Source organism: Melanostigma gelatinosum (assembly GCF_949748355.1).
Source record: "Melanostigma gelatinosum genome assembly, chromosome: 3".
NCBI classification, from domain to species: domain Eukaryota; kingdom Metazoa; phylum Chordata; class Actinopteri; order Perciformes; family Zoarcidae; genus Melanostigma; species Melanostigma gelatinosum.
In genome coordinates, this window is record NC_136636.1 from 8,280,476 (window position 1) to 8,301,541 (window position 21,066).

Consider the following 21,066-nt stretch of genomic DNA (forward strand, 5'->3'; position numbering starts at 1 on the left):
TCTTTGATCACAGCAACAAGAGCATCATTCATCCATCTGTGCCGCCGCCTCCTCCTCCGACATGTTCCATCCGACTACGTTAGCACGTCGGCAAAAGCTGGACCGACTCCACTCGGACTCGGCCGCAGCACAAAGACAATACACAAACTGTGTTTATGCCTCTTAATGTGCTTATTAAGCACTTAGTGCAGACGAGCTGACCTCATATAAACACTCTGAAGGAGATTAACTTGTATGCGCGTGTGCTGCATCTGCTCTCTGAGAGCTGGACATAAAACTGTAAAGATCTTAGCAATGACTTGGCCATTTAAAAAACAAAAGTAAAGACATGAAGCTGTCCAAAGGAGTATTAATTCAGCTGAGCACAGCAAATTATGTTTCTGAAATGACGATGAACAACTGTATTACAAGGTAAGCCGAAGCTAAGCCTGTCGAGCGGAACAAAAGCAGGCTTCTCATTTCTGCATATATGATATTACGCCAAAAGACTAACGCTCAGGCTAAAGCTACATGTTGCAAGCAGAAAGTCAGCATTTTCATGATCTGACAATATCATGTACTACAGGAAAGTTAGGGCTAGTCAGCATCGTTTAGCAATCTAAATGTTACTTGTTCCAACGTAACCTTTGAATGGTTTGGATGTTTACTACAGAAACATATACTTGGACAAGAAAGACGGAGGGTCAGATGTTTTAGTGTTTGTACCTCCATTAAACCAAATAAAGAGTAGGAAAGAGCTACTATCGGGACTCTGTATTCAGGCTTCCACTCGGGGGACGTTGTGGTCCTGACCGGGTACTTTGCAGAGGCCGTTAGAGCAGGTCAACAAACACAGTCTACAAATACTGCATACAGAAACATGAACGATTGATTGTGGTAGTGACTGATCGGAACGGGCCGATTGCTTGACGTCCCGTAGTGCCGCTCATCCAAACAACTTCACACTCCACCATGAGCTTCCTTGGGCCCTGAGCAACACACCCACCGTGACGTAGTTGCATCTCCCAGCAATGCAAGAGCATTCGCGCTGCAATGAGTACAGTATACGTGTCATTTAGGTGCAAAAGCTCAGGCGAACTATGAATAAACAACACCCTCTTATTGGTAAAAAGGAGCTCGCACGCCACACTGCACTTCCGTGGGTCGTGAGTGATACGGATCGAATCGAACATTTGATTGTTGCTCGATTGATTGCAGGCTTGGTCCGTGGAGTATTCCGAAACGTTCCACTGGAGATCTGGTCTATCTGGGCATCCAGAAGCAAATGCTGTCAGTCCTTGGAGATGGTCTGGAAACAGTGTCTGATGTAGGTCTTGCGCTCTACCATGTGGCGTGGGAATGCCTCCGTTTTCTAACTGTGGTGAGATGAGAGAGCTTTCAGAGAGGAATCAAAGTGCACCTGTCTTTTATTACCACCCTGATGAATGCTGCGTTTCTGTTTTACAGGCCAGGAAGAGAGCGAGCCGGCCTGCAGAGAGAGAATGCAGGGGGGTGCTGGAGTTACAGCGAAATGCAAGTAGAACATGTTGTACTTTTATAAGTGGAAGTAAATGAATAGTGACAGTTAGTGAACTTGATGTAGAAACTCATTTCATATGTATACTTAATCTTTGTAGTACTGGATACTGTTTTAGAGTTTTTAAACATTCCATAAAATCTTTGAAAGTCACTTTTCACAATATTTAATAAAGTTGTATTATTTTACATCAGCTTGAAATGTAGCTGAGAGAAATAGCCAAAAGAGAAAAACACAAGGACACAGATTGGTTCCTGCAGAGGATCTGGAATGACTGATCAACCAATGATTTATGACTTGGTTTGACACCCCTGGCACACTAAACGTGGTGTGTGTGTGTGTGTGTGTGTGTGTGTGTGTGTGTGTGTGTGTGTGTGTGTGTGTGCAGAAATGGAACATCTGAAAAGCACATGTGGCCTGATTAAAATTGATAAGCCATTTATAGTTAAGAGACTCACACACTTACTTCAAACACACAGTGTGTTTGGTTGTTTGAGCTATTAAATCAAATCTACAGGGAGGAGGACATGGGAGCCAATCACCGTCGTGCTATTTTCTTTCCAGTTCTAATTGCTTTCTACTCATCTCACGTCAACAAGCGCTGAACAACCAATGCAGTACTTTGACCTGATGTTGGTGCAGTGATGGCAGGAGATGACAGACGCAATAAATCTCTCAGCTGAATGAGAAATGGAGTAACGGGTAGAGAAAGAGAATTTCACCACAACTCCAACCCGTGTGTCACCGCTCTGACATGCTCTAAGAACACAAGCGAGATATCTCAAACCAGGGAGCACGTTTTTGTTTTGGTTTATTGAGGTGGGGTAACCTTGGAGACAGACGTGCATCATCACCGCACCTGAAAGACAGAGCACTGGGTTCAGGCGATATTGTTTCATTTAAAACTACAGGGACGGGAAGGTTATGAGCAGAGATGTATGGAAGCCCGGGCCTGCCATCAAAAGAAAAAATATTACAAGAAAAAAAGAAATGAGATAAAAATTATTTCAACTTTTTATCTCTCTTTTTTTTGTTTGTTTTATTTTTGTAATAATTATTTTTTTTTTGGATAGCGGAAATGGGCTTCCATAGCGATGTCCAAACTGTGTGGAAGTAATGGGCTCATGAGAAGATAAAACATGACAGATATGCAAAGTAACTCTATAAGCAGCCATTTCAACAACGTCACTGTAATGATCTAATGCACAGACACAGACTCAGACACTGTGGGAACTGAGATGTTTGATTTCTGCTTGACTCCTCAGGGAAAATGGCGAATCTCTCCTCGATATCAGGGATCTGAAGTGTGACAGTTATTATTCCTTTGGATTATTATTTAGTTTGTATTATATTCTACGGATTGTTTGTCTTATCAAAAGGGTGTTTTTTGTTTTCAACAGCTGTTGAATAAATTATCTCAGGTGTTTATGACGTGACAGTTATGATTCAATGAGTTGTTTCAACCTGTGAGTCTGTCGTAAAGATATTCATTTTGTGAATTTGACGCCTGGAAAATTGTTTCGTGACCAAATTTTTGACAACACTGAAGCACAGAATGTTTCAATTCAATGTTAGGGTGAAGTACATATATATTGTGACATTTAGCAATGACAATATATGCAATTAAATCAATATGAAAGTCCGTACACAGTGGGCCAGCAAGCTTTCATCATGCAGGTACAATGCTATCCTGTGCAGCTTGTGCACCACTTGAGGACACTGTGAGGGACCACCTGGTTGTAAATGGTTGCAGGTGCTTAACTTTAAGTCAAAAGGGGACATTTTCTCTTACACATTGGGCCAGTGGGCGAACCGCATGGTTTTGATATTCCAGAGTTACAAAGAGGTCTGCCCCAAGTGTTGAGGGCACATTTAGACCTGATCTATACGTCACGGTAGACCAGCACACAGCCACGCAGACAGCCAGAGTCGGGCCTGTATGTTAACAGACAGGACTACACAAATCCCATTAAAAACAATGGATCGCACAATAGCGCCGTCAAAATGTTTACTTGCGAGGTATAATAAGGGAGAGCGCGTTTTTATCTCCTTTCAGTTGTATCATTTCGCGGACCAAATGTGTAGCCGTTATTCAAACGATCGGTTAGCGGAGGAAATCGCTACTCTGAAGGCAGAGCAGCAGTGATGTTTATGTCCATTGAAAACGACTGAGGTTTTCCTCCGCCTGCCAAAACTTTACTAGCTCACTCAACTCCAGCTTGAGCCAATCAGTACATTTCCACGGCCGTGTGAGCAGTAACCGAATCATAACGATAACCAGGCAGAAACACGTCGTTACGGTCTGCGAACATGACCCATCACTGGAAATGAGAAGTTATTGACACAAAAAACACACACGCAAGTAAACAGAGTCATAAGTAATCATTCCTACAGTGAAGGAATAGAGAGCTTCACAAATAGAACAAAAATGTATCGTGGATTCATTCAGCAAAGCTTTAGATAAATCCTTTGTTCACACAACTGTCCGGTCCTCTGTGTCTTTATAGTGCCTACGCTTTCTGGCCCTTTAATACATCCGGCTTTCTAAACTACTGTGCATCTTCTTCTTCACCCTCAACTTCAAACCTCCATCAAACTCTTCTCTCTCTCTCTTCGTCCACCAATGCACCGTCTCCACTCCACTGACCACTCACTTCCGCTACATTCACCATTGTATACTTGTTTTTGATCAAATCATGCCAAAGTATCACTCTGCAACTTGGCCACGAAGTAAAAAGAAAAAAGAAAAAAAGAAAACTGTGGTCCAGGAGCTCAGCAGCATCTGCTCCCAAAGCCCACAAACATCTGTGTCATCCAGCTGGCCTCCAGGGACCAGATTCCACTGCTGGGAAACACATGACCAGCTCTCACAAAGACCTGCTATCCTGCATGTGTGCGTCTGCATTTTTGGACGAATATGTCGGCATGCTTAATCATATTTCCGCTGATGTGTGTGTGTGTGTGTGTGTGTGTGTGTGTGTGTGTGTGTGTGTCTGAAGAGCAGGAATTTATGTTAGCTGGCTGACACATTTTGTCACTGATCAAGGGTGACAGTGCCACTTGCTGTGACTGTCAGGCACGATATAATAAGAATATGGAGATTGCCGTAGCTGTGTCACTTTGCTGACAGTGCTCCAGTTTGTGCGTGTGTGTGTGTGTGTGTGTGTGTGCGTCCTTGCCAACTGTATTAGTGCTAACTTTATTAGCATTCAGAGAGGCTTCGGGCTGTCACAGGTCCTTAGGCACTCAACGGAGGGCAGGAAAAACACATGTCAAAATATATTCACATTGAGCCTGATTGCAGGCAAGCCAGTTGGCTGCAATTTGACAAATGACATTTAATAGGTCATACTGCTGCCTCGGCATACTGATGAGCATTTAGAAGGAGCGACAAAGAGTAAGGAAGACGGATAATAAGATGGGGAGACAAGCAAACAAATGTGTAGACGGCCAAACCAACAGATGGGACATTATTCATCGTTTCCAACATCTACCTGCTGCTGAAACATCGCATTGTACCATTGAGATGATATAAAGAACATTAACAGCGCACTACAGACTTTCATAGCACAGCCAAAGAACTACTGAATCATCAGCAAGATGATTGTATGATGTCACCAACTGGCAAATAAGCAGTAACAATGCAACGTAAACCATAACCTGGTCAATCATTTGAATTTGAGTAATTTTCACTGTGGTTTATTGCTGATGAACAACGCATGACTGCCGCTTGACATTATGTTATCGGAATACTCTCCCTGCATACAAAGAAGACGGCATTAAAACAGCACAGGGGGCTGCGTTGGTGTGCTGTTTCAGGTACCGGTGAGAAGGTGGCAACAATGTTACAGTACGTTAGAAAGTACAACCGGGATTGTGGCCAAAGCAATGCATTGCAGCAACGCTTCAGCTTCCGCGCTGCCGCCCTCTGCGTTGGATTCGCTCTTCACCAAGAGTGCAGCCGTGCTAAGTGACTCATGCTTTGAGCTAAATGCTAACTGTACTGCGAGTACAGCTGAGGCTGATGAAGACACCAACAGATAATCCAACGTGTGGGACGGATTAAAAGTGCTGGATGAAAAATGATGGGATCACCAACGTTTTTTACAATTCGTTCTCTCGGGAGCATGACCGTCTGTCACCAAATCTATTGGCAATCCATATAAAAGTTATTGAGCCATTTCACTCAAAACCACAAACCACCAAAAAACAAACAGCTGCTCGACGTGCAAGAGGAAAAGTCAGCGGATCATCGTGAGCATTCGTCATCTGGGCACCATGGATATCTGTTACTAATTTCACGGCAATCCGTCCAGTAGTTGTGAAGATGTTTCAGTCGGGAAGTAGCCATTCATAGAACCGTGGCTGAAAAATGGATTGAGATTTTAACACAGCCGACCATTTTACTGTGCCAAGTGAACAAAAGTTGAACTTTTTTTTTTAAATGGTAAGTTTGTTTAAATTGTTGAGTAATTCTTTACGTGATGCTGTAAAGCATGTCACTTTTCACAACAACAGTTTATGCTCAACGACATTTACCGTCATTACAGATTTTACTGCTGTATTATGAAATCCCAGACACAGATAACAGTATTCAGAAACCACGACTCACGCTTATAACTCAAGTCAGGAAACTGTGGAGCAATCACGAACCCCAAAAAGGTACCGACTTGCAACTCATTCTGCTCTGTTCTTGCCACCAGATGTGGAGCAAATGAGCAGCGGAGCAGATGATTCATGAGCCAGAGGAGTCGGTTGGATCCTGTTAGTGTACGATACTGAATGGCCATTCCAAATCAATGTGGCAAAACCTCCCCCACCCGTGGATTTGGAGTTTACCAAATGTACCATTTCAAATGAGACCATGTGCACGCTCTCAAATTCAATTTATACGCAAAATGAAATCAACAATGGCTCCTTTGAAATGCTGAAGTAGTCATTTTAAGACACGGTGAGTCACTGAAGAGTTCAGGTTGAAAGCACAGCATCACTGTTAAGTTGTCCCTGTTGTTCTTCAGGGCCTTTTACTGCAGCAGCTCCTCCACTGCATCACAATCTATCAGTCTCAGCATTTCTCCTGGACGCTGACAATTCTTTTTGTTGTTAGTAATGCAAACCCTGTAGACCTGAACTCTGTCTGCAAAAGTGCCCAACGCTGTCCTCGGACAATCAGACAAAGAATAAATGAGATTACATTTATATTGGAGAGGAGAGGGAAGGAGGGGAGAGGAGATTTTAAGAGAAAGCAGATGGGAGTCAGATGGGGAAACGATCAACAGCAGCCTTATTCAAATTTCTTTTTTCTTTTTTTACAGACTGGCCAGGTGGAGCAAAGCCTCGAGTCTAAGCCCACATTTATTACCTGCTAATGCAACAGGGCTGTAAGCTGGATTCACTTGCCAAAGTCATACTGAAAAAACACTCAGACACACCCACATTCCATCAGCCATGTGTCACGAAAGTATGAAGAGGAACCGACTGTGGTGACGCGCTGATGACAAACAGACAAAGATCACATTTGAATTTGATGAAAGCTGCCAAAGTCAATAATCATGGCAGTGAGCGATCGGTGGTGCTGGACACCTCTGTGTGTGTCACAGCAGCCAGACCTGTTTGTCAGTTAAAGGACAACATTCATGTGTACAAGGAGACAGAACACGCACACAAGAGCACAGCAAGCAGAAATACAGGAACAAGCATGATAAACACGCCGGAGAAAGCACGAGCATAGATATACATTATAATTATTTCATACATATAATTATTTTGATATCAACATATGACAAATTTAAAAACTGCTATTTTTCAATAATAATATCCATATTTGTTGATTTTCTTAAAGATCTTACATATTATAAACTCTAAAATTCCACAAAAGCAAAGATTATACAAACAATTACATTGTTGAATCTGCCTTTATTGAACGGTATTTGTCTATTTACATCTGTCCTTTGCTGTTTTCACTTAATTACATGTATGTGTATATGTTGTGTTTGTACCTTCCACTCACATGTTTGTTATGGAAAATGGACATTTTATTTTGGTCAATAAAGTTTTGAGCTAATGTCACACCTAGTTACTGCAGCGACAGCACACGTTACACCCGGCTGTGACGCTGCAAAAACCCGAGCTAAACATAGGAGCACGGGGGGAATTAGTACGTGTACAGTCCAGTAAGAAAGAAAGAGAAAGAGAAAGAGAGAGAGAGAGAGAGAGAGAGAGAGCGAGAGAGAGAGCGAGAGAGAGAGAGAGAGAGAGCGAGAGAGCGAGAGGATTACTTCTCTCTTGGTGGTTGTATCGTGCTGGTTAGTGGAAGCCAAGGCCTGCTCTCCCTTTAACAGAAAGCAGGCCCTGATACACTGTCTCAGTTCATCAGTTCATGCACACACACACACACACACACACACCTGTCTTCACACTCCCCTGAGGCACACTTTACACAAATCAGATTGCTATCTAAACCTAAACCTACAACACATACAAAGCATAACTCCCCCTGTGCTCAGTGCAGTTACTCAAAACCTAAATTTGTCACAGATTAGAGAGCGTTGGCCACGCAGTTGCGAGCGCCCCGCAGCACGAGCGCGTGCCCCTTTAAGGCCCTATAGCGTGGAACTATGAGGAGTGTTCCGCTTTCAGCGACTGGCCATCACTCATCCCAACCCTTCCAGCTCCCCGGCGCTGAACGGGAGTGAGTGCACTTGCTGAAGAATTCCATCTGACAGTTTTGAATGCCAAGGGCAGCGTGGAGAGTGTGTGTGTGTGTGTGTGTGTGTGTTTGAACAAGCCAAACTAGGGAGAGGTTTGAGCGGCGGCTCGTCTCCCGTGAGCAAAGAAAAAAAGGGAAATCGCACCTGGCCCTCCGTTCCCGTAAGCCGCCGCAGCCCGGCGAATGTCGGCACAGGGCAGTAATATTCCCGACAAATTAAGACTTGTTCTGAGGAGGGGGGGGGGGGAGAGAGGGAGGGGGGGGAGAGAGGGAGGAGAGGTCGTGGTGGGGAAACAGTGCGCTGGCAAAGATTCAAGAGAGCAATTCCATCGACATGAGAGAAATGCTTCCCCGAAACTCCGAATAATATTTATGTTGTGCAAGTGATTATTTTTCTTCCTCCCACCTGTGTGCAGCTTGTTGATTCAAAATGGACGCCTGATACAGCAGAACAGGCAAAGGCACGGCAGGGGAAAAGCACGAGCGTCCTCAGCAGACACCTGATGCTTCGGGTTTTTCCCACAGCCTTTAAAAGCAACACTGTAGGGAAGCAGGAGCATTCTCGTGGGATGTAAAATGTAAACTGCTAAACATGATTATTGGGACTGAACACTAACAACATCCTCACGGTTTGTGTTTGTACAAAGCGGGAAAACATGCTGTGTTTAATATCTCATTTGCTGGTGATACTTTTTTTGTTTGTTTGTTTTCTTAAAAACAGGACAGTTTGGATCTGTCACAGCCACTGACAGATGACATCAGTGGCAGAGTGCACGGCAGCCAATGAATGGCGGTGTGGTGCGACACGGAATGCCCCGAGGGGGTCGGCCAATTAGCTGCTGACAGGAAGAGAGACGTATGGCTGCCTGAGGATCTGGCTGAGACTATTAGTGAGACGTGGGAGAAAGCACTGAGAGAAAATGTGCTGGTGCTGAGCATGGGAGAGGTTGAAGGTGCAGCGTTAGCCTACAGCTGCTTGAGAAGGGCAGAGGCTACCGAGCTGTGTCGTGGAAACCACTGCTGGCCGACAGACGCAAAAAGGGATTCTGACTTTTTAAACAATAAAGAATGTCAGAGACGACCAGTATGAACACTTGAGTGCGTCACCAAACACGTTTGTATGCGGCCGACCATGTGAAAGAAGGTTGTTGCTGGAGCGTATGTAGCTGCTAACGCGTTAGCATAACTTAGCTGCTAATGTCAGTTGGTGAAACATCGTGCCAGTGCAGCATTTGCAATGAATGCTGGGAGTTTTATGAACGGTTAAAAGCAAAAAGTTGGCCTGAAGCACAAAGCATTGGATGTTATTTTCCCAGCGATACAGTTGAAAAGTATTCGTGGCCGCCATAAATACAGTTAACATTCAAGCCCGTTAAATAGCCTCAATAATGACGTCAGAGTTTTCCTTTAAAGGAAAGAGTGTAAAACAGTGTGAAGCGGGCAGGAAGGTCCAGAATACGGCTGCTTGCTTTGATATCTCCAGCATGGCACACACACACACACATGCCTGTATGAAAACATATGGCAGAGGTGAAGACACACACACACACACACACACACCGACGATGCTTTCTGGGAGCAGTGCCCACAGCAATAAAACACAGACCGGAGTCCTTTTAGCCAACCAATCGCTGCCTGTGGGCCAACTGAAATGTTTCTCACTGACAGAAACATCTTATCAGCTGGGGATCAGATATGAACAGCAGCAGCACAGCTGGAAATAACAAAACCTCCATTCTGAGGGAAGTGTGTATACTGGCAGTGACGCAGTCACTTTGAAAACGCTCACACACACACACACACACACACACACAGATAGATGAGTTAGTCAAACACAGCCATGCATGGACCTGATCAATCCGTCGCGGCCCTCGACAGAAGGCTGCACAACACAACACTGAGCTGCACCATCATTGATGAATATAGAAACACTAGCCCTTTATGGGTAAGACATCTGAAATGCCTTTTGTTATCGAGTCACTGATTTTTTTTTTCCATTACAGAAAGTAACAGCCCTTGCTCCAATATTTAATCTTTAGTCTCCTGAAAGATATATATATATATTTTGGTTGATAGAATTGCTCTTTTCTTTGTTTCGATTGAAGTGAAATTCGTCCTCTGGGGACCTTTAATTAATATCTGAAGCAAAAAAAAGGTGAACTCTTTCTTTAATCTGGCATTAGCTTGAATTGCTATTGTGGTACATCGAGCACGAACATGAAACCATGTAATCCCCTCGGCTCAAATAAACAGCAGCTCCAGCTTGGACTGCCGTGAATGTAGATGAGCGTTAAATTATGAATCGGTTTGAACTCCTCACCTCTGCCGGGGTTTGGTGAGGTGAACGCTCGTGGTGCGAGTGACACTTTATATTTATCTTTTTCCCCCGTTAGACATTAAGCAGTGACATCACAGCGTGACCCCCTTGACATGCAGGTGGTTTGTTCCAGATGCGTTTTGGTCGTAAGCACTGCTGCTATCACGATGATAGTTGTGACTGAGGAAAAGGGGGGGGGGGGGGGGGGGGGGGGAAGAGCGCTGCTACTGGAGAGCTGGTACTTTACATTGAATTAAACGTTGCCCGAAACGCACAGAAACGAGAGGAGAGACTGCCTGTTTTTGGAAAAGAGGGGAGAAAGGGAGAGGGAGAAGGACGTGCGCCTGTTTAATTACTGCGTGCTTCCAAATGTCTGCCTATTGCACCACATTGATTTATCCTCCTTCCACTCCCTTACCTCTCACCATCTCCCGTCACTCCAGGATGAAGTGGAAAAAAGACGTTTCTGTAATGTAGAGTGGGTCTGATTGAAAGTTGAACTCGTTTAAAGGTTTTCCTACAGTCAGGCTGACAGGCTGAGAGGGAATTACAGTATTTAGGCAGCATAGGGTATTATGTCACTTCAATGCCGTTTGAAACTAAAGTGGAACAGGTGTCAAATTCAAACAAAATCTACATGGCAAGAATTGCTGTCAGGGGAATTATGCTTCACACTCAATCCTGTGTACTGGCACCAGATTCCAACATGCAGGGGACATTGACACGTATTTCCTTCCACATGACATCCAAACCACTGCTGTCCCTTTTCCCTCCGTTGCGGACCCATTTACCCCCCACACACACACACACACACACACACACACACACACACACACACACACACACACACACACACACACACACACACACACACACACACACACACACAGTCCCTTGCCAGGCCGTCGGGGCTGTGCGTTATTAGAAACACATGTGCAGCACCAAAAGGTTTTCTGCTCGGATTGAGACAAACATGCGTTAAGTTGTGGGAAGCAAACATAGCCCCGAGACCCCGAGACCCAGACTAACATGGCCACCGCGGACACAGCACTCGCACATTAAGCAGAGTGGGGAGGCATAAAAACAACTGTAGCTGTTAAGTGTCTGGCAGTATTTGCGATAACGCTCCACACAGAAATTCACAGAGATCCTCTGCATTACAGATTGCAGCCACAATGATGGATTTCTTTTGAGTGGATTAAAGAGCTCAATGGGTACAAATGTACTTCACGTAAGTGTGTGATCCATGGCGCTCAGTGGCACAGACTTCCAATGCACCGTCCCCCGGGGCAAATATGCACCAAGCAGAAAGCACACGGGGGGGGGGGGGGGGCTGACAGCATGGTGTTGATCGCAGGAAGGTTCAGTTAGATTTGCCACAAAAGCCACCGTGCCAATGTCCACCACACGGGGAGGGGGACTGCATGGATGTAAGATGAGGCACAGAAGACAGTGAAGATACATATTGTGTTCACGCAACCACACTAATGTGAACGACAGGTGCAAGCCAGTCGCTGTGAACGGAAGCCCGTCCGTCCATCCGTCCATCCGGCGCGGCGGTGGGAGTAAACAGTCACTCCCCCGGTGTGGCGTGTGTGGTAAAGTGATCATCCAGCGGCGAAGAGGAATCGTTCTCCGCAGCGTAAGAGGGGCCATCACTCTTCGAACAAGGGTCGGCCCGACCCGCAAAACCACTCAAACGAGGGCGGAATCCAAGACTGCTGTTCCAAACCTCAAGCAGGGTAGACGGAGAGTGATCCATCAGAGCAACGAATACCGTTAAAACTCACAATGTGAAGAGACGCATCAGGCGGAGGCCCCTCTATTGACTGCCTTTGAGTTCCCGTGAAGGAATTCTAAACAGTTCTAGCGATGTTTTAAGTTGAGGAGCGTGTATGTATATGTGCAGGTCTGCTAATCCAATGCTAGATCTGCAGTGAGTGGGTCCTACACACCCAGGTGGCCTAACTCTCTTCAGTTGTTTCTCCTTATCACAGAAGCGGTCGAACGCCCCTCTACGGGTCAAGTCCTGTCAAGGGTCAGATCTATGGAGGTCAACAGGTTCTCTCAGGACTCTTCAGCTACTCATTGATCAGTGTACACAGATAAGGCAGCACCAGTAGCTGGTGGTCGTTAAAACCCGTCGCCTCCATTTTTGAAACCAACAGAGCCAAACTCCATTTCATCGGCTGTTAATTCTGCCGAGCTTGCAGAGGCCGATACCAATCTTCTTCTGTAGCCGTGTAATTGCACAAAGCCACAAATTGAAAAAACGGCTCTTCAAATGCGTCCAGAAATTAAACAAGAAAGCACAGCCATCACACGCTGGGAGGCATTGCACTTCATTTTCAACTGACAGTTTAATATTTTCCTTGGTTTGGCTTCTCTTTTTTTACTGTGTGATCTTGTAACATTTTCCATTTCATTTATTCCACTTCCGTTAAGCTTCTTAAGGTGTCGACACCATGTAGAAGAGGTGGTTTGCCGTCTGGCTCGGAGAGACTAATGGCAGCCGCTCATGACGAGGTCCGACTCCAAACACAAAGCAGGAGGAAGCCTCCGCTCCTTCACGCGTGTCCCACAAATCCTGCCTCTACAAATGTAAAGGAAAATAAACACCTTTTGCTTCGCCTGCCACGTCTCTCTCTCTCTCGCCTCCGTCTGCTCAGTCTCTCCCGTCTTAGTCATGAGGGTGTATAAACACGAGCCGCTGTGGATCAGGACGCACAGAGAACAGGATATGAGCGTGATTCCCCCTCACCTCTCCCTTTTGAACCTGCGTCACAGACAGTGAAAAGTGGCTCCTTTCCAACAGGGGGCCACGCAGGGGTCAGCTCGGCTCTGCTCCCCCCCCCCCCTCGCTGCTCTGCACGCACTCATCATAACTCAATGTACACAATGCAACAACTGAGCTCTCACCACGTCTTGATCTCAGGAAGGTTCCTGAGCTTTGCTTAGATTTGCAGCCTGAAGTCATGGAGCACATGTCCACCCCAGAGGGACTGAATGTATGAGGGAGATGTAATACGGGCCAACATGGCTGCACGCTGAGGCTCGGTAGAAAGTGCAGAAACAATTGCATTTACACAGCTAGACAAATGTGAATGACAGGTGCAGCAGGCGGGAGTAAACCGGCACTCCCCGGTGTGAAGCGTGTGGTAAAGAGATGATGATCATCCAGTGACGAAGAGAAAACGATCCCTGCGGCTTAAGGAGGCCATCACTCTCCTAACGAGGGTCGGCTCGACCTGCAAACTACTCAAACGGGATGAATATTACGACTCAGGAGTGATGTGTGCTGGTTCTCTTGGGGTTTTTTCCTCACACACCCATCTGTAGTTAAAATCCAACTCTGCAATGTTTCCTTCTGCTAAAGCCTCTAAAGGAGGAAGCAGAGAAGGGATCAAGCGGGGATTGAAGAGGAGAAGGACAGAGAGGAAGCAGAGATGTGGTGGGGGGGGGAACCTGGATGGAGAGGTGTTTCATAAGCCCCAGAGCCAGATCTTAGATGTCCGGTTGCCAGGTCCCAGCTGTTGGGGTGGAGAAACGTTAAGGCTGATTCAGGGGCTGGCTAAGAAAAAAAAACATAACACCATTAAAAAGGAAGACCGGGGACAGATTTTTCATTAATAAACTGTTCAGTCTCATTTAGAGAGCTCAATTACCTTCCTGTCCGAGTGCTTACCCACTTAAATATATGAAATGGATTTAACTGAAGTGGCTTTCCGAGTGAGTAGGTGAAAGAGCACAAGTATGAGAGGTGCATTTAGCGTGGCCGTATACTGCAGTCAATCAGTCGACCGTGTCAGACACCGTCAGCTTCACTTACGCCTCCGCAGACCCCCGTACCACCGCAATCCTAAATCACTATCTAATAACCCATCTCAGGCTCATTACTCAAACTGGAGCAGTTTAGATCAAATCCGAGATCGCCTCACAGCGCTTTCCGATCAAAAAGATACAGGGCTCGGCATTAAAAAAGGCCATCACTTTCAGTGCAGTGACTGCGGCTCATAAATGGTGTAATGGGGGAGCAGAAAGAAAGGGGGGGGGGGGGGGGGTTGGAGTGAAATGAGACGCAAACATCTAAAACAGTGATAATCTCAGCATGCCATCTAGTGGTGGAAGGTGGTACTGTTCAACAGGAGAAATAGTGGATCCTGTCACAACGACAGGTATCACCAGATGATTAAATGTCGGTAGATTCTGGGTGAATTGTATTGTCATAAAAGGAACGATTGATTAACAACAGATGAACATCTTAAATCTGGTACTTAAAACAAGTGTACTCTACTTCAAATGCTGAACAAAGTCTGGCTGATGTTCATTAATAAGCCTGCGTTTTTTGTAAAAGTTGAATAGTCATTTTTCACGGCACAATTTTATTCACCGCAATCTGAATCCAATTGATTTCATGCTCTATTCGGCTGGAACCCAAAAAGTGCCGATTCAGCAGAGGACTTGACGGTTTCTTTCAAGGAGAGGGTATAGACCACGGCAGAGATTAATGTGGTGCAAAAGAAAAGAAAAGAAATTGAATGTCAATTAGTCAATAGTTCAGATTTGGTGTCTAAATAAAACGTAGGGCAGTGTTGCAGTGTGTCGTGTAAAATCCACCATAAAGATTTGAAACATGTTCTCGATGATCTGGGTTCGTGGGCTGTTGCTGCGATGTGAACCACTCCACTCCACCTTCCAAACCCGGGCCAGACACCCCCCCCCCCCCCCCCCCCTCTGGCCGTGTTCGATCCCCACACATCCTGCACTAATGCGATATCACACCCATCAGAAATGCCTTCTGAGCCCAAATGAATGTATAGCACAGAGAGGACCCCAATTAGTGGGCCGGTGAAGGAGGGGCGTCACGACGCCGTCCCACGTAAAACAAACTTATCTCGACAGGGTCGCTTGTCCAAAGGAGGGAGATAGCGAAGGAGGCCGAGAGAAAATGAATTACCTTCCTGACACACGTCAAAGCCAATCACCGCGGAGCATCCCTTGCCGTCCCCGCGCCCCCAAATCCCTGCCGCCACCGTTGCGTTTCATCTGCCAGTGTTAGTATGCACACAGGCCGTGCGCCAGCCTCCAAATGTATTCATTTATTCAGAGCCCCTCGGAGAAATCACAGTGTCTTGTTGTCCTTTTTTTTATTTTTTTTTGCCCCGGCTGTCCAGATGGAAATTGCGTGAATAACATCAGTTTAGTGAGGCAGAAAATAAGTACAGGCTAGCACAGCGGAGGAGACTACATTACACCCTCACCCGCCTCCCCCAAAGAAAGAAAAAAGGATGGAAAGACAAGTGTCACCTTCATACACCTATTTCTCCATCTCTGCCCCCCTTTCTCATTTTCTTTTCCACTTCTATTGAAACTCATCAGGCGAGGCGAGATCTACACGGCGTTTGCTCCGATTGTTTTGTGTTAGCATGCACTGCAGGTGCAATTAAACAGAAGACCATGAATCAAAGAACAAGAGCGGCTTTTTCATTTACAAAAAGGTGAGCGGCCATCGATGCTCATTTATCCGCGTTTTGTTCTGCATTTATAAACGCAACTAATTGCATTCATTAATCAGATGCACTTCTAACAGGGGGCAGAGCATCTTGCATACGTAATTGAATGAGATGAACTAAATCAATATTTCCTGCCTCAAATAAAGCCCGAGAGAAATTAAAATGTCTTCAGTCAGAAGAGTGGAAAGCCTCAATATCCGTCCAGCCTATCAAAAATAATTCACTACACAGCCTTTAAGGAGTCTGCTAATTGTCTTTAGAATAAACTCTGGAGATGGATGCAGGAGCTGTAAGATGAGCTTCGCAATTACCTGAAACTAAACTTCACCAAAGACATAACAAGTGTGCGATCTTAGATCACTGGCGGACGGCACTCAGACCAACTGAGATAAAAGGATGAAGAGGTGAGGGAGAAAACACACATTTGAAGTAATCCTACCTCTCTGAGAACCGTGGAGCCGAATCCTCTGTACAAGCCTCGCACGCCCTGAGCAGAGAGAACAGAACACACTTCTGATTACAATCACAGACAAAACTTTACGATTCAATAAACGGAACAATGCTTTTCTGTAAGAAATCATGAATATTTACTTTGCTCATTTTACATGGTGCCGAGTCAAACATTTCACAACAACGACCACATGAAAATATAAAAAAATGAATAAATCCATGTTATTAAAACTTTCACAGACAAGGCCTTTATTTCTGCAGGTCGTGATAACATTTTACTCATTCTGGTTTTAAAGCCTTTCTGACAGGAGTGATGGCCAAAACCACAGAGACACAAAAAGATCAAAGTGGTAATAAACCAGATTTATGCTCTAACACAGTGCGTCTGATTGCGGTGTACCTCTGCTCGGAGCGTAGCCAGCAGAATGCGGTAGGTGCCGGATGAGGGGGAGGCCTGGGTCCTCTGTTTGACCACCTCCGTGGGCACCCGGATCAGACACGCCACCTACAGGACGGAAAGAGCACGGGTCAACAGCGTCGCCTCACGCACAATACAGTACTGCATTTGCAAAGGGCTTTTGATATCCACAGTGTGTGGCAGGTGGCCATGGTGCTGGCGGGCTAACGGGCGCTTCCATGAGCGTCCAATCGGTGCCAATTAACAAACCGGTACACACGGCAGACATGACACCTGAGCAACAGGTACAAAACAAAAGGTCAGCAGGCTGACTGTGCATCTGCGTCCGAAGAACACGCGCTTCCATCAAACACAGTGATAGATCCAGGCGTGACTCACGCGCACACCTCAGTAACCGCACTCCCAGCTACAAGTTCCAAACACATCCGCCATATGTCAACAAAAATATGGACTGCCAACAGCTAGTGAAGATAGACATGAATATTTATGCTTCATAACTGCCATCGCCTGAAAGGCAGGCAAGGCAAGGCAGGCAGGCAGGCAGGCGGCGGCACAGCTGCCCACCTGGTGACTTGATTTCCCATTTATCCTGCATCGGAGCGGAAATACCCGCTCACGGCAAGCAATCTAACAGAGCGATTGGTGAGCCGCCCCCTCGCTGCGACTCCCCTCGCTCATACAGATGCCAGTCTGCCGGTGCCACCCTCACCACAGCAGCATTGTGTGTGTGTGTGTGTGTGAGATAAATAAAGATAAAATGTTCCTCGGTCACGTTTTGGCTGCTTCTCCATTCAGCTATCCATACTGATTTAGCGTTCCGGAGTTTCCGATGTGGTGGGCCTCTGCCAGACACCAAGGACACCTTATGAGCAAGAACGTGAAAATATGTGGAGCACAAAAGGAGAAGAGATGCGTCCGCAGTCCTGGAAGTCGAGTGAAATGACAGCCTGAGCTGTAGAAGACCTTACAGGCTTACAGGCACAGTTCTAGCTCTGTAAATCTAAAACTCCGTTTAATATCGCTTTTTTATTTGCTTCATTTCTCAGCTTTGCCTTGACCTTCAATGTATCACTTCTACTGCAGGCAAATGTCAGTTCTTCCTATTTCCAACACACAAGGAGCACATGAACCTCATCATCTGTACATAAGAGCAAAAACAAAGGGACTTGAATGAGAGCCTGTGAAGAATTCAAGCCGATTCTTATTGGTATTTCAGGTGAGCAGCACTCATAGTCCAGCTGCAACGTCACCGTGGTGCAACAGTACCACCACGTGGCCAGACATCCACCTGCGTCGCCTCGCCGCCATCACTAAGCTGGCTGCATCCATCTCAGAGATCTCGTTTGCCCTCCCTTTGGTCAACTTACCATTTATAATACATTGTACATCGTGTTTTCCCCAAACCAATTCTCCAAAGGGCCAGAATAAGGCAGCTAAATGGAAAGAAAGTGGCTATGACAAGTAATTACTGCCGTAATTGGATGGGGGGCCTGGAGATGAGACGGCTTTTCCTCTCCTGTCACTGCAGAGAGGAAGGCAGAATGAGCCAGAGATTATACCAAATAAATTAGGGACATTGTTTATTTGGGAGTAATTTGCGCGCCTGGAGGAGGGGAGAATGATGTCGAGTGGATGGAAGATAAAGTGTGCTGCCTCTGAGGCCATTTTAGATCTCTGAAAAGGGCAGAAAATACAGGGAAACTTGCTGATGAAATCTGAGGGGTGCGTGATAAAATATGACCGGGGCTTAGACAGGATAATATAGTCATGTCCTGTGTTGAGATGTAGAGGTAGTGTGTCATCACAGTTAAAAAGAAAGAATTAGAGATGTAGGTGCAGCAGATGTCCCTCATGTCCTCATGTTTAGGACAGACGCCTGGTAAAGTAAACTTATAATAAACCCACTGGCAGTCTTTTAAATTCCTTCAACCGTTCATCTTTATTTACAAGCTGTTGGATTCGTCAAGCAGCGTTAATTAGGAGGCCGTCTGCCTGTGATTGGAGCCTTTCCGTTTCCCCTCGCTCGGTTGTTGTTAATCCAAATGACGGAGCGCGTTTTCAATTTCCAGCACCGGGTCGCCAAACAACAAGGTAAGAAGACGACACTCAATCATGGGTCGAGACCCCCGGCAAGGAACGGGAAATTAGCAGAGATTCCAGCCAATCAATCGACAGATTGAGTCATTACATCCCCCCCCCCCCCCCCCCTTTGCTACATCTTTATTTTACATGACAGTGGTCAGGCAATCAGGAACATGATTACTATTTGGCACCATAAAGAGACAGCAGGTAAGGAAAGAAAATAAGAAAACAGAGAAAATGTCCCTGAACTTGTATTATGATGCAAGAAGTGGAAGTAAACGTCTGAAACACAGTTAAATCTGCGTTTAGTGCCTTCCCACTGAATGTCATATCAAGTACAGTGAAGTGAAGCCTGTAGGAGGCGGCCCTTGAAAGGCCGTACTGTATGAACCATCACGTGGACTAATTCCCATGACTTTCCTAGATTCTTGATCACACGCCCAGTCCTAGAAACACATCACAGCACCAAGAACCACTGAAATACGGGTCGACAAAAGGAAGGAAGGAAGGAAGGAAGGAAGAGATGGAAGGAAAAAAAAAAGGTCATGAAGAAAAAGGCAAGAGATGAGGACACTGAGTGTCTCCAACTTTTGAAACAACAGCCAATAAATCACAGAGCGTGGCGCTGCTCCAAGGCGATGCATGGATTATTTCTCAGTGCCAAGTTAAGTGGCTGCCAGTTTCTACCCCCAAAACTCCTCCCTCCTGCTCGCTGCCCCCCCTTGTCATGTCACACTGTATTTTCCAGTACATCCTCCTACATATGTGTGGTGGTGGTGGTGGTGGTGGTGGTGGTGGTGGGGGGGGGGGGTTATAGATGGGAGAAAAACCTGCCGCCTGGCCTTGACAAATGAGCTTTCAGGGCAGACGTCGAGCGAATGGGAATGAAGATAAATCTGATCAAATGGCTGGATAACAGCCTGCTAGAGCCTGACAGACGCCATCAGCTTACACATTCTTTATGGGCGCGTCCCAACGCCGCACTCGCACAAACAACAGGATGCTTCTGGTCATGGGGGGGGGGGGGGGGGATTTCACTCATTGTCTTGACCCTCTCTCGTTTTTTCTCTCGACAACTTATGACTGTCCTCCTCTCTGTCCTCCCCGTCTCCGTCTGTCCTGTTGAGTTAGGTTCTCATGAAAAGGGTAACCATCAAACTGTATATATATCTGTATTCTTAAAAGTATATATATATATTTCCACCACCTGTGGTTCTGAATCTAATGAAGGAACTTATTTAGGCCTGAAACTTTAAACTTATTATGAAGATTATGATTCCTGTAGGTTATAATTCTCACATATGGAGATTCTCCCTATGAGCATACTGTATATGCTCAATCTGTTAAACCAAAGGCTCGACTATAAAGACAAATACGACTTCGATTCAAGTGTGTAGCAGCGTTTTCTTTTCTTCCTTTCAATTCCCCTGGCTTACTTATTGCAGTATTAAACACTGAGCTACAACTCCCTCTGGAACGACCATAATACACTTTGAGTGAAGTCCACATCGAGTGACTTTGTGCCAAGTTGAGCACATCATAGACAGATGGAGGCTCGGGGATAGGATCAGCATGGAAATAAGCACCATAAAGCTTCTGCGGTGGAAAGAGTTGGTAAAACACCCCCACTAAGTGGACTCCTGGGGAAAGGCTGTGGAACGGGCAAGTCAGACAAGGACCAGAGAACACGTTGCAGCTTCCTCTTTAGGTTCCCGTTTGTGTCAAAGCCGCCCGCACCAGGCTGCTGCCAGCAAGAGACACGCAGGTGGAAGAGCTGCAGAGAAACACGGTGAAAACAAGAGAGCAAGAGAGCTTCCACTGGCAGAACAGAACATACAATGCAGAGCGGAAGACGAAATATAGCGGCGATGAAAATCTGTTTTGAGTTTTGCATTCATGTTGTGGTTTGTGTCTACAAGGACTCAAAGGAATAACGTTGGCTTCAACCTGGAGGACAAACACACTGAACTGAGCAGGTTCCTGACATCGAGGCGCAGACCTCCGCTCAACTTCAGCAGCATGGAGTGGCCATTTTTTAAAAGGTCCTTTACAGCACAGATC

General features: G+C 45.8%; 1 protein-coding gene across 1 annotated transcript in view; it reads right to left on the reverse strand.

The window, feature by feature from the left end:
- The window catches only part of slc25a26 (solute carrier family 25 member 26), a 40,027-nt gene that overhangs the window by 14,645 nt on the left and 4,316 nt on the right, over positions 1 to 21,066 (reverse strand). The window contains exons 4-5 of the mRNA XM_079266292.1: positions 16,906 to 17,010; positions 16,495 to 16,542 (exon numbers count right to left, since the gene is read on the reverse strand). Coding sequence (XP_079122418.1) covers positions 16,495 to 16,542; positions 16,906 to 17,010 — 153 coding nt within the window. The remainder of the gene's footprint in view (positions 1 to 16,494; positions 16,543 to 16,905; positions 17,011 to 21,066) is intronic.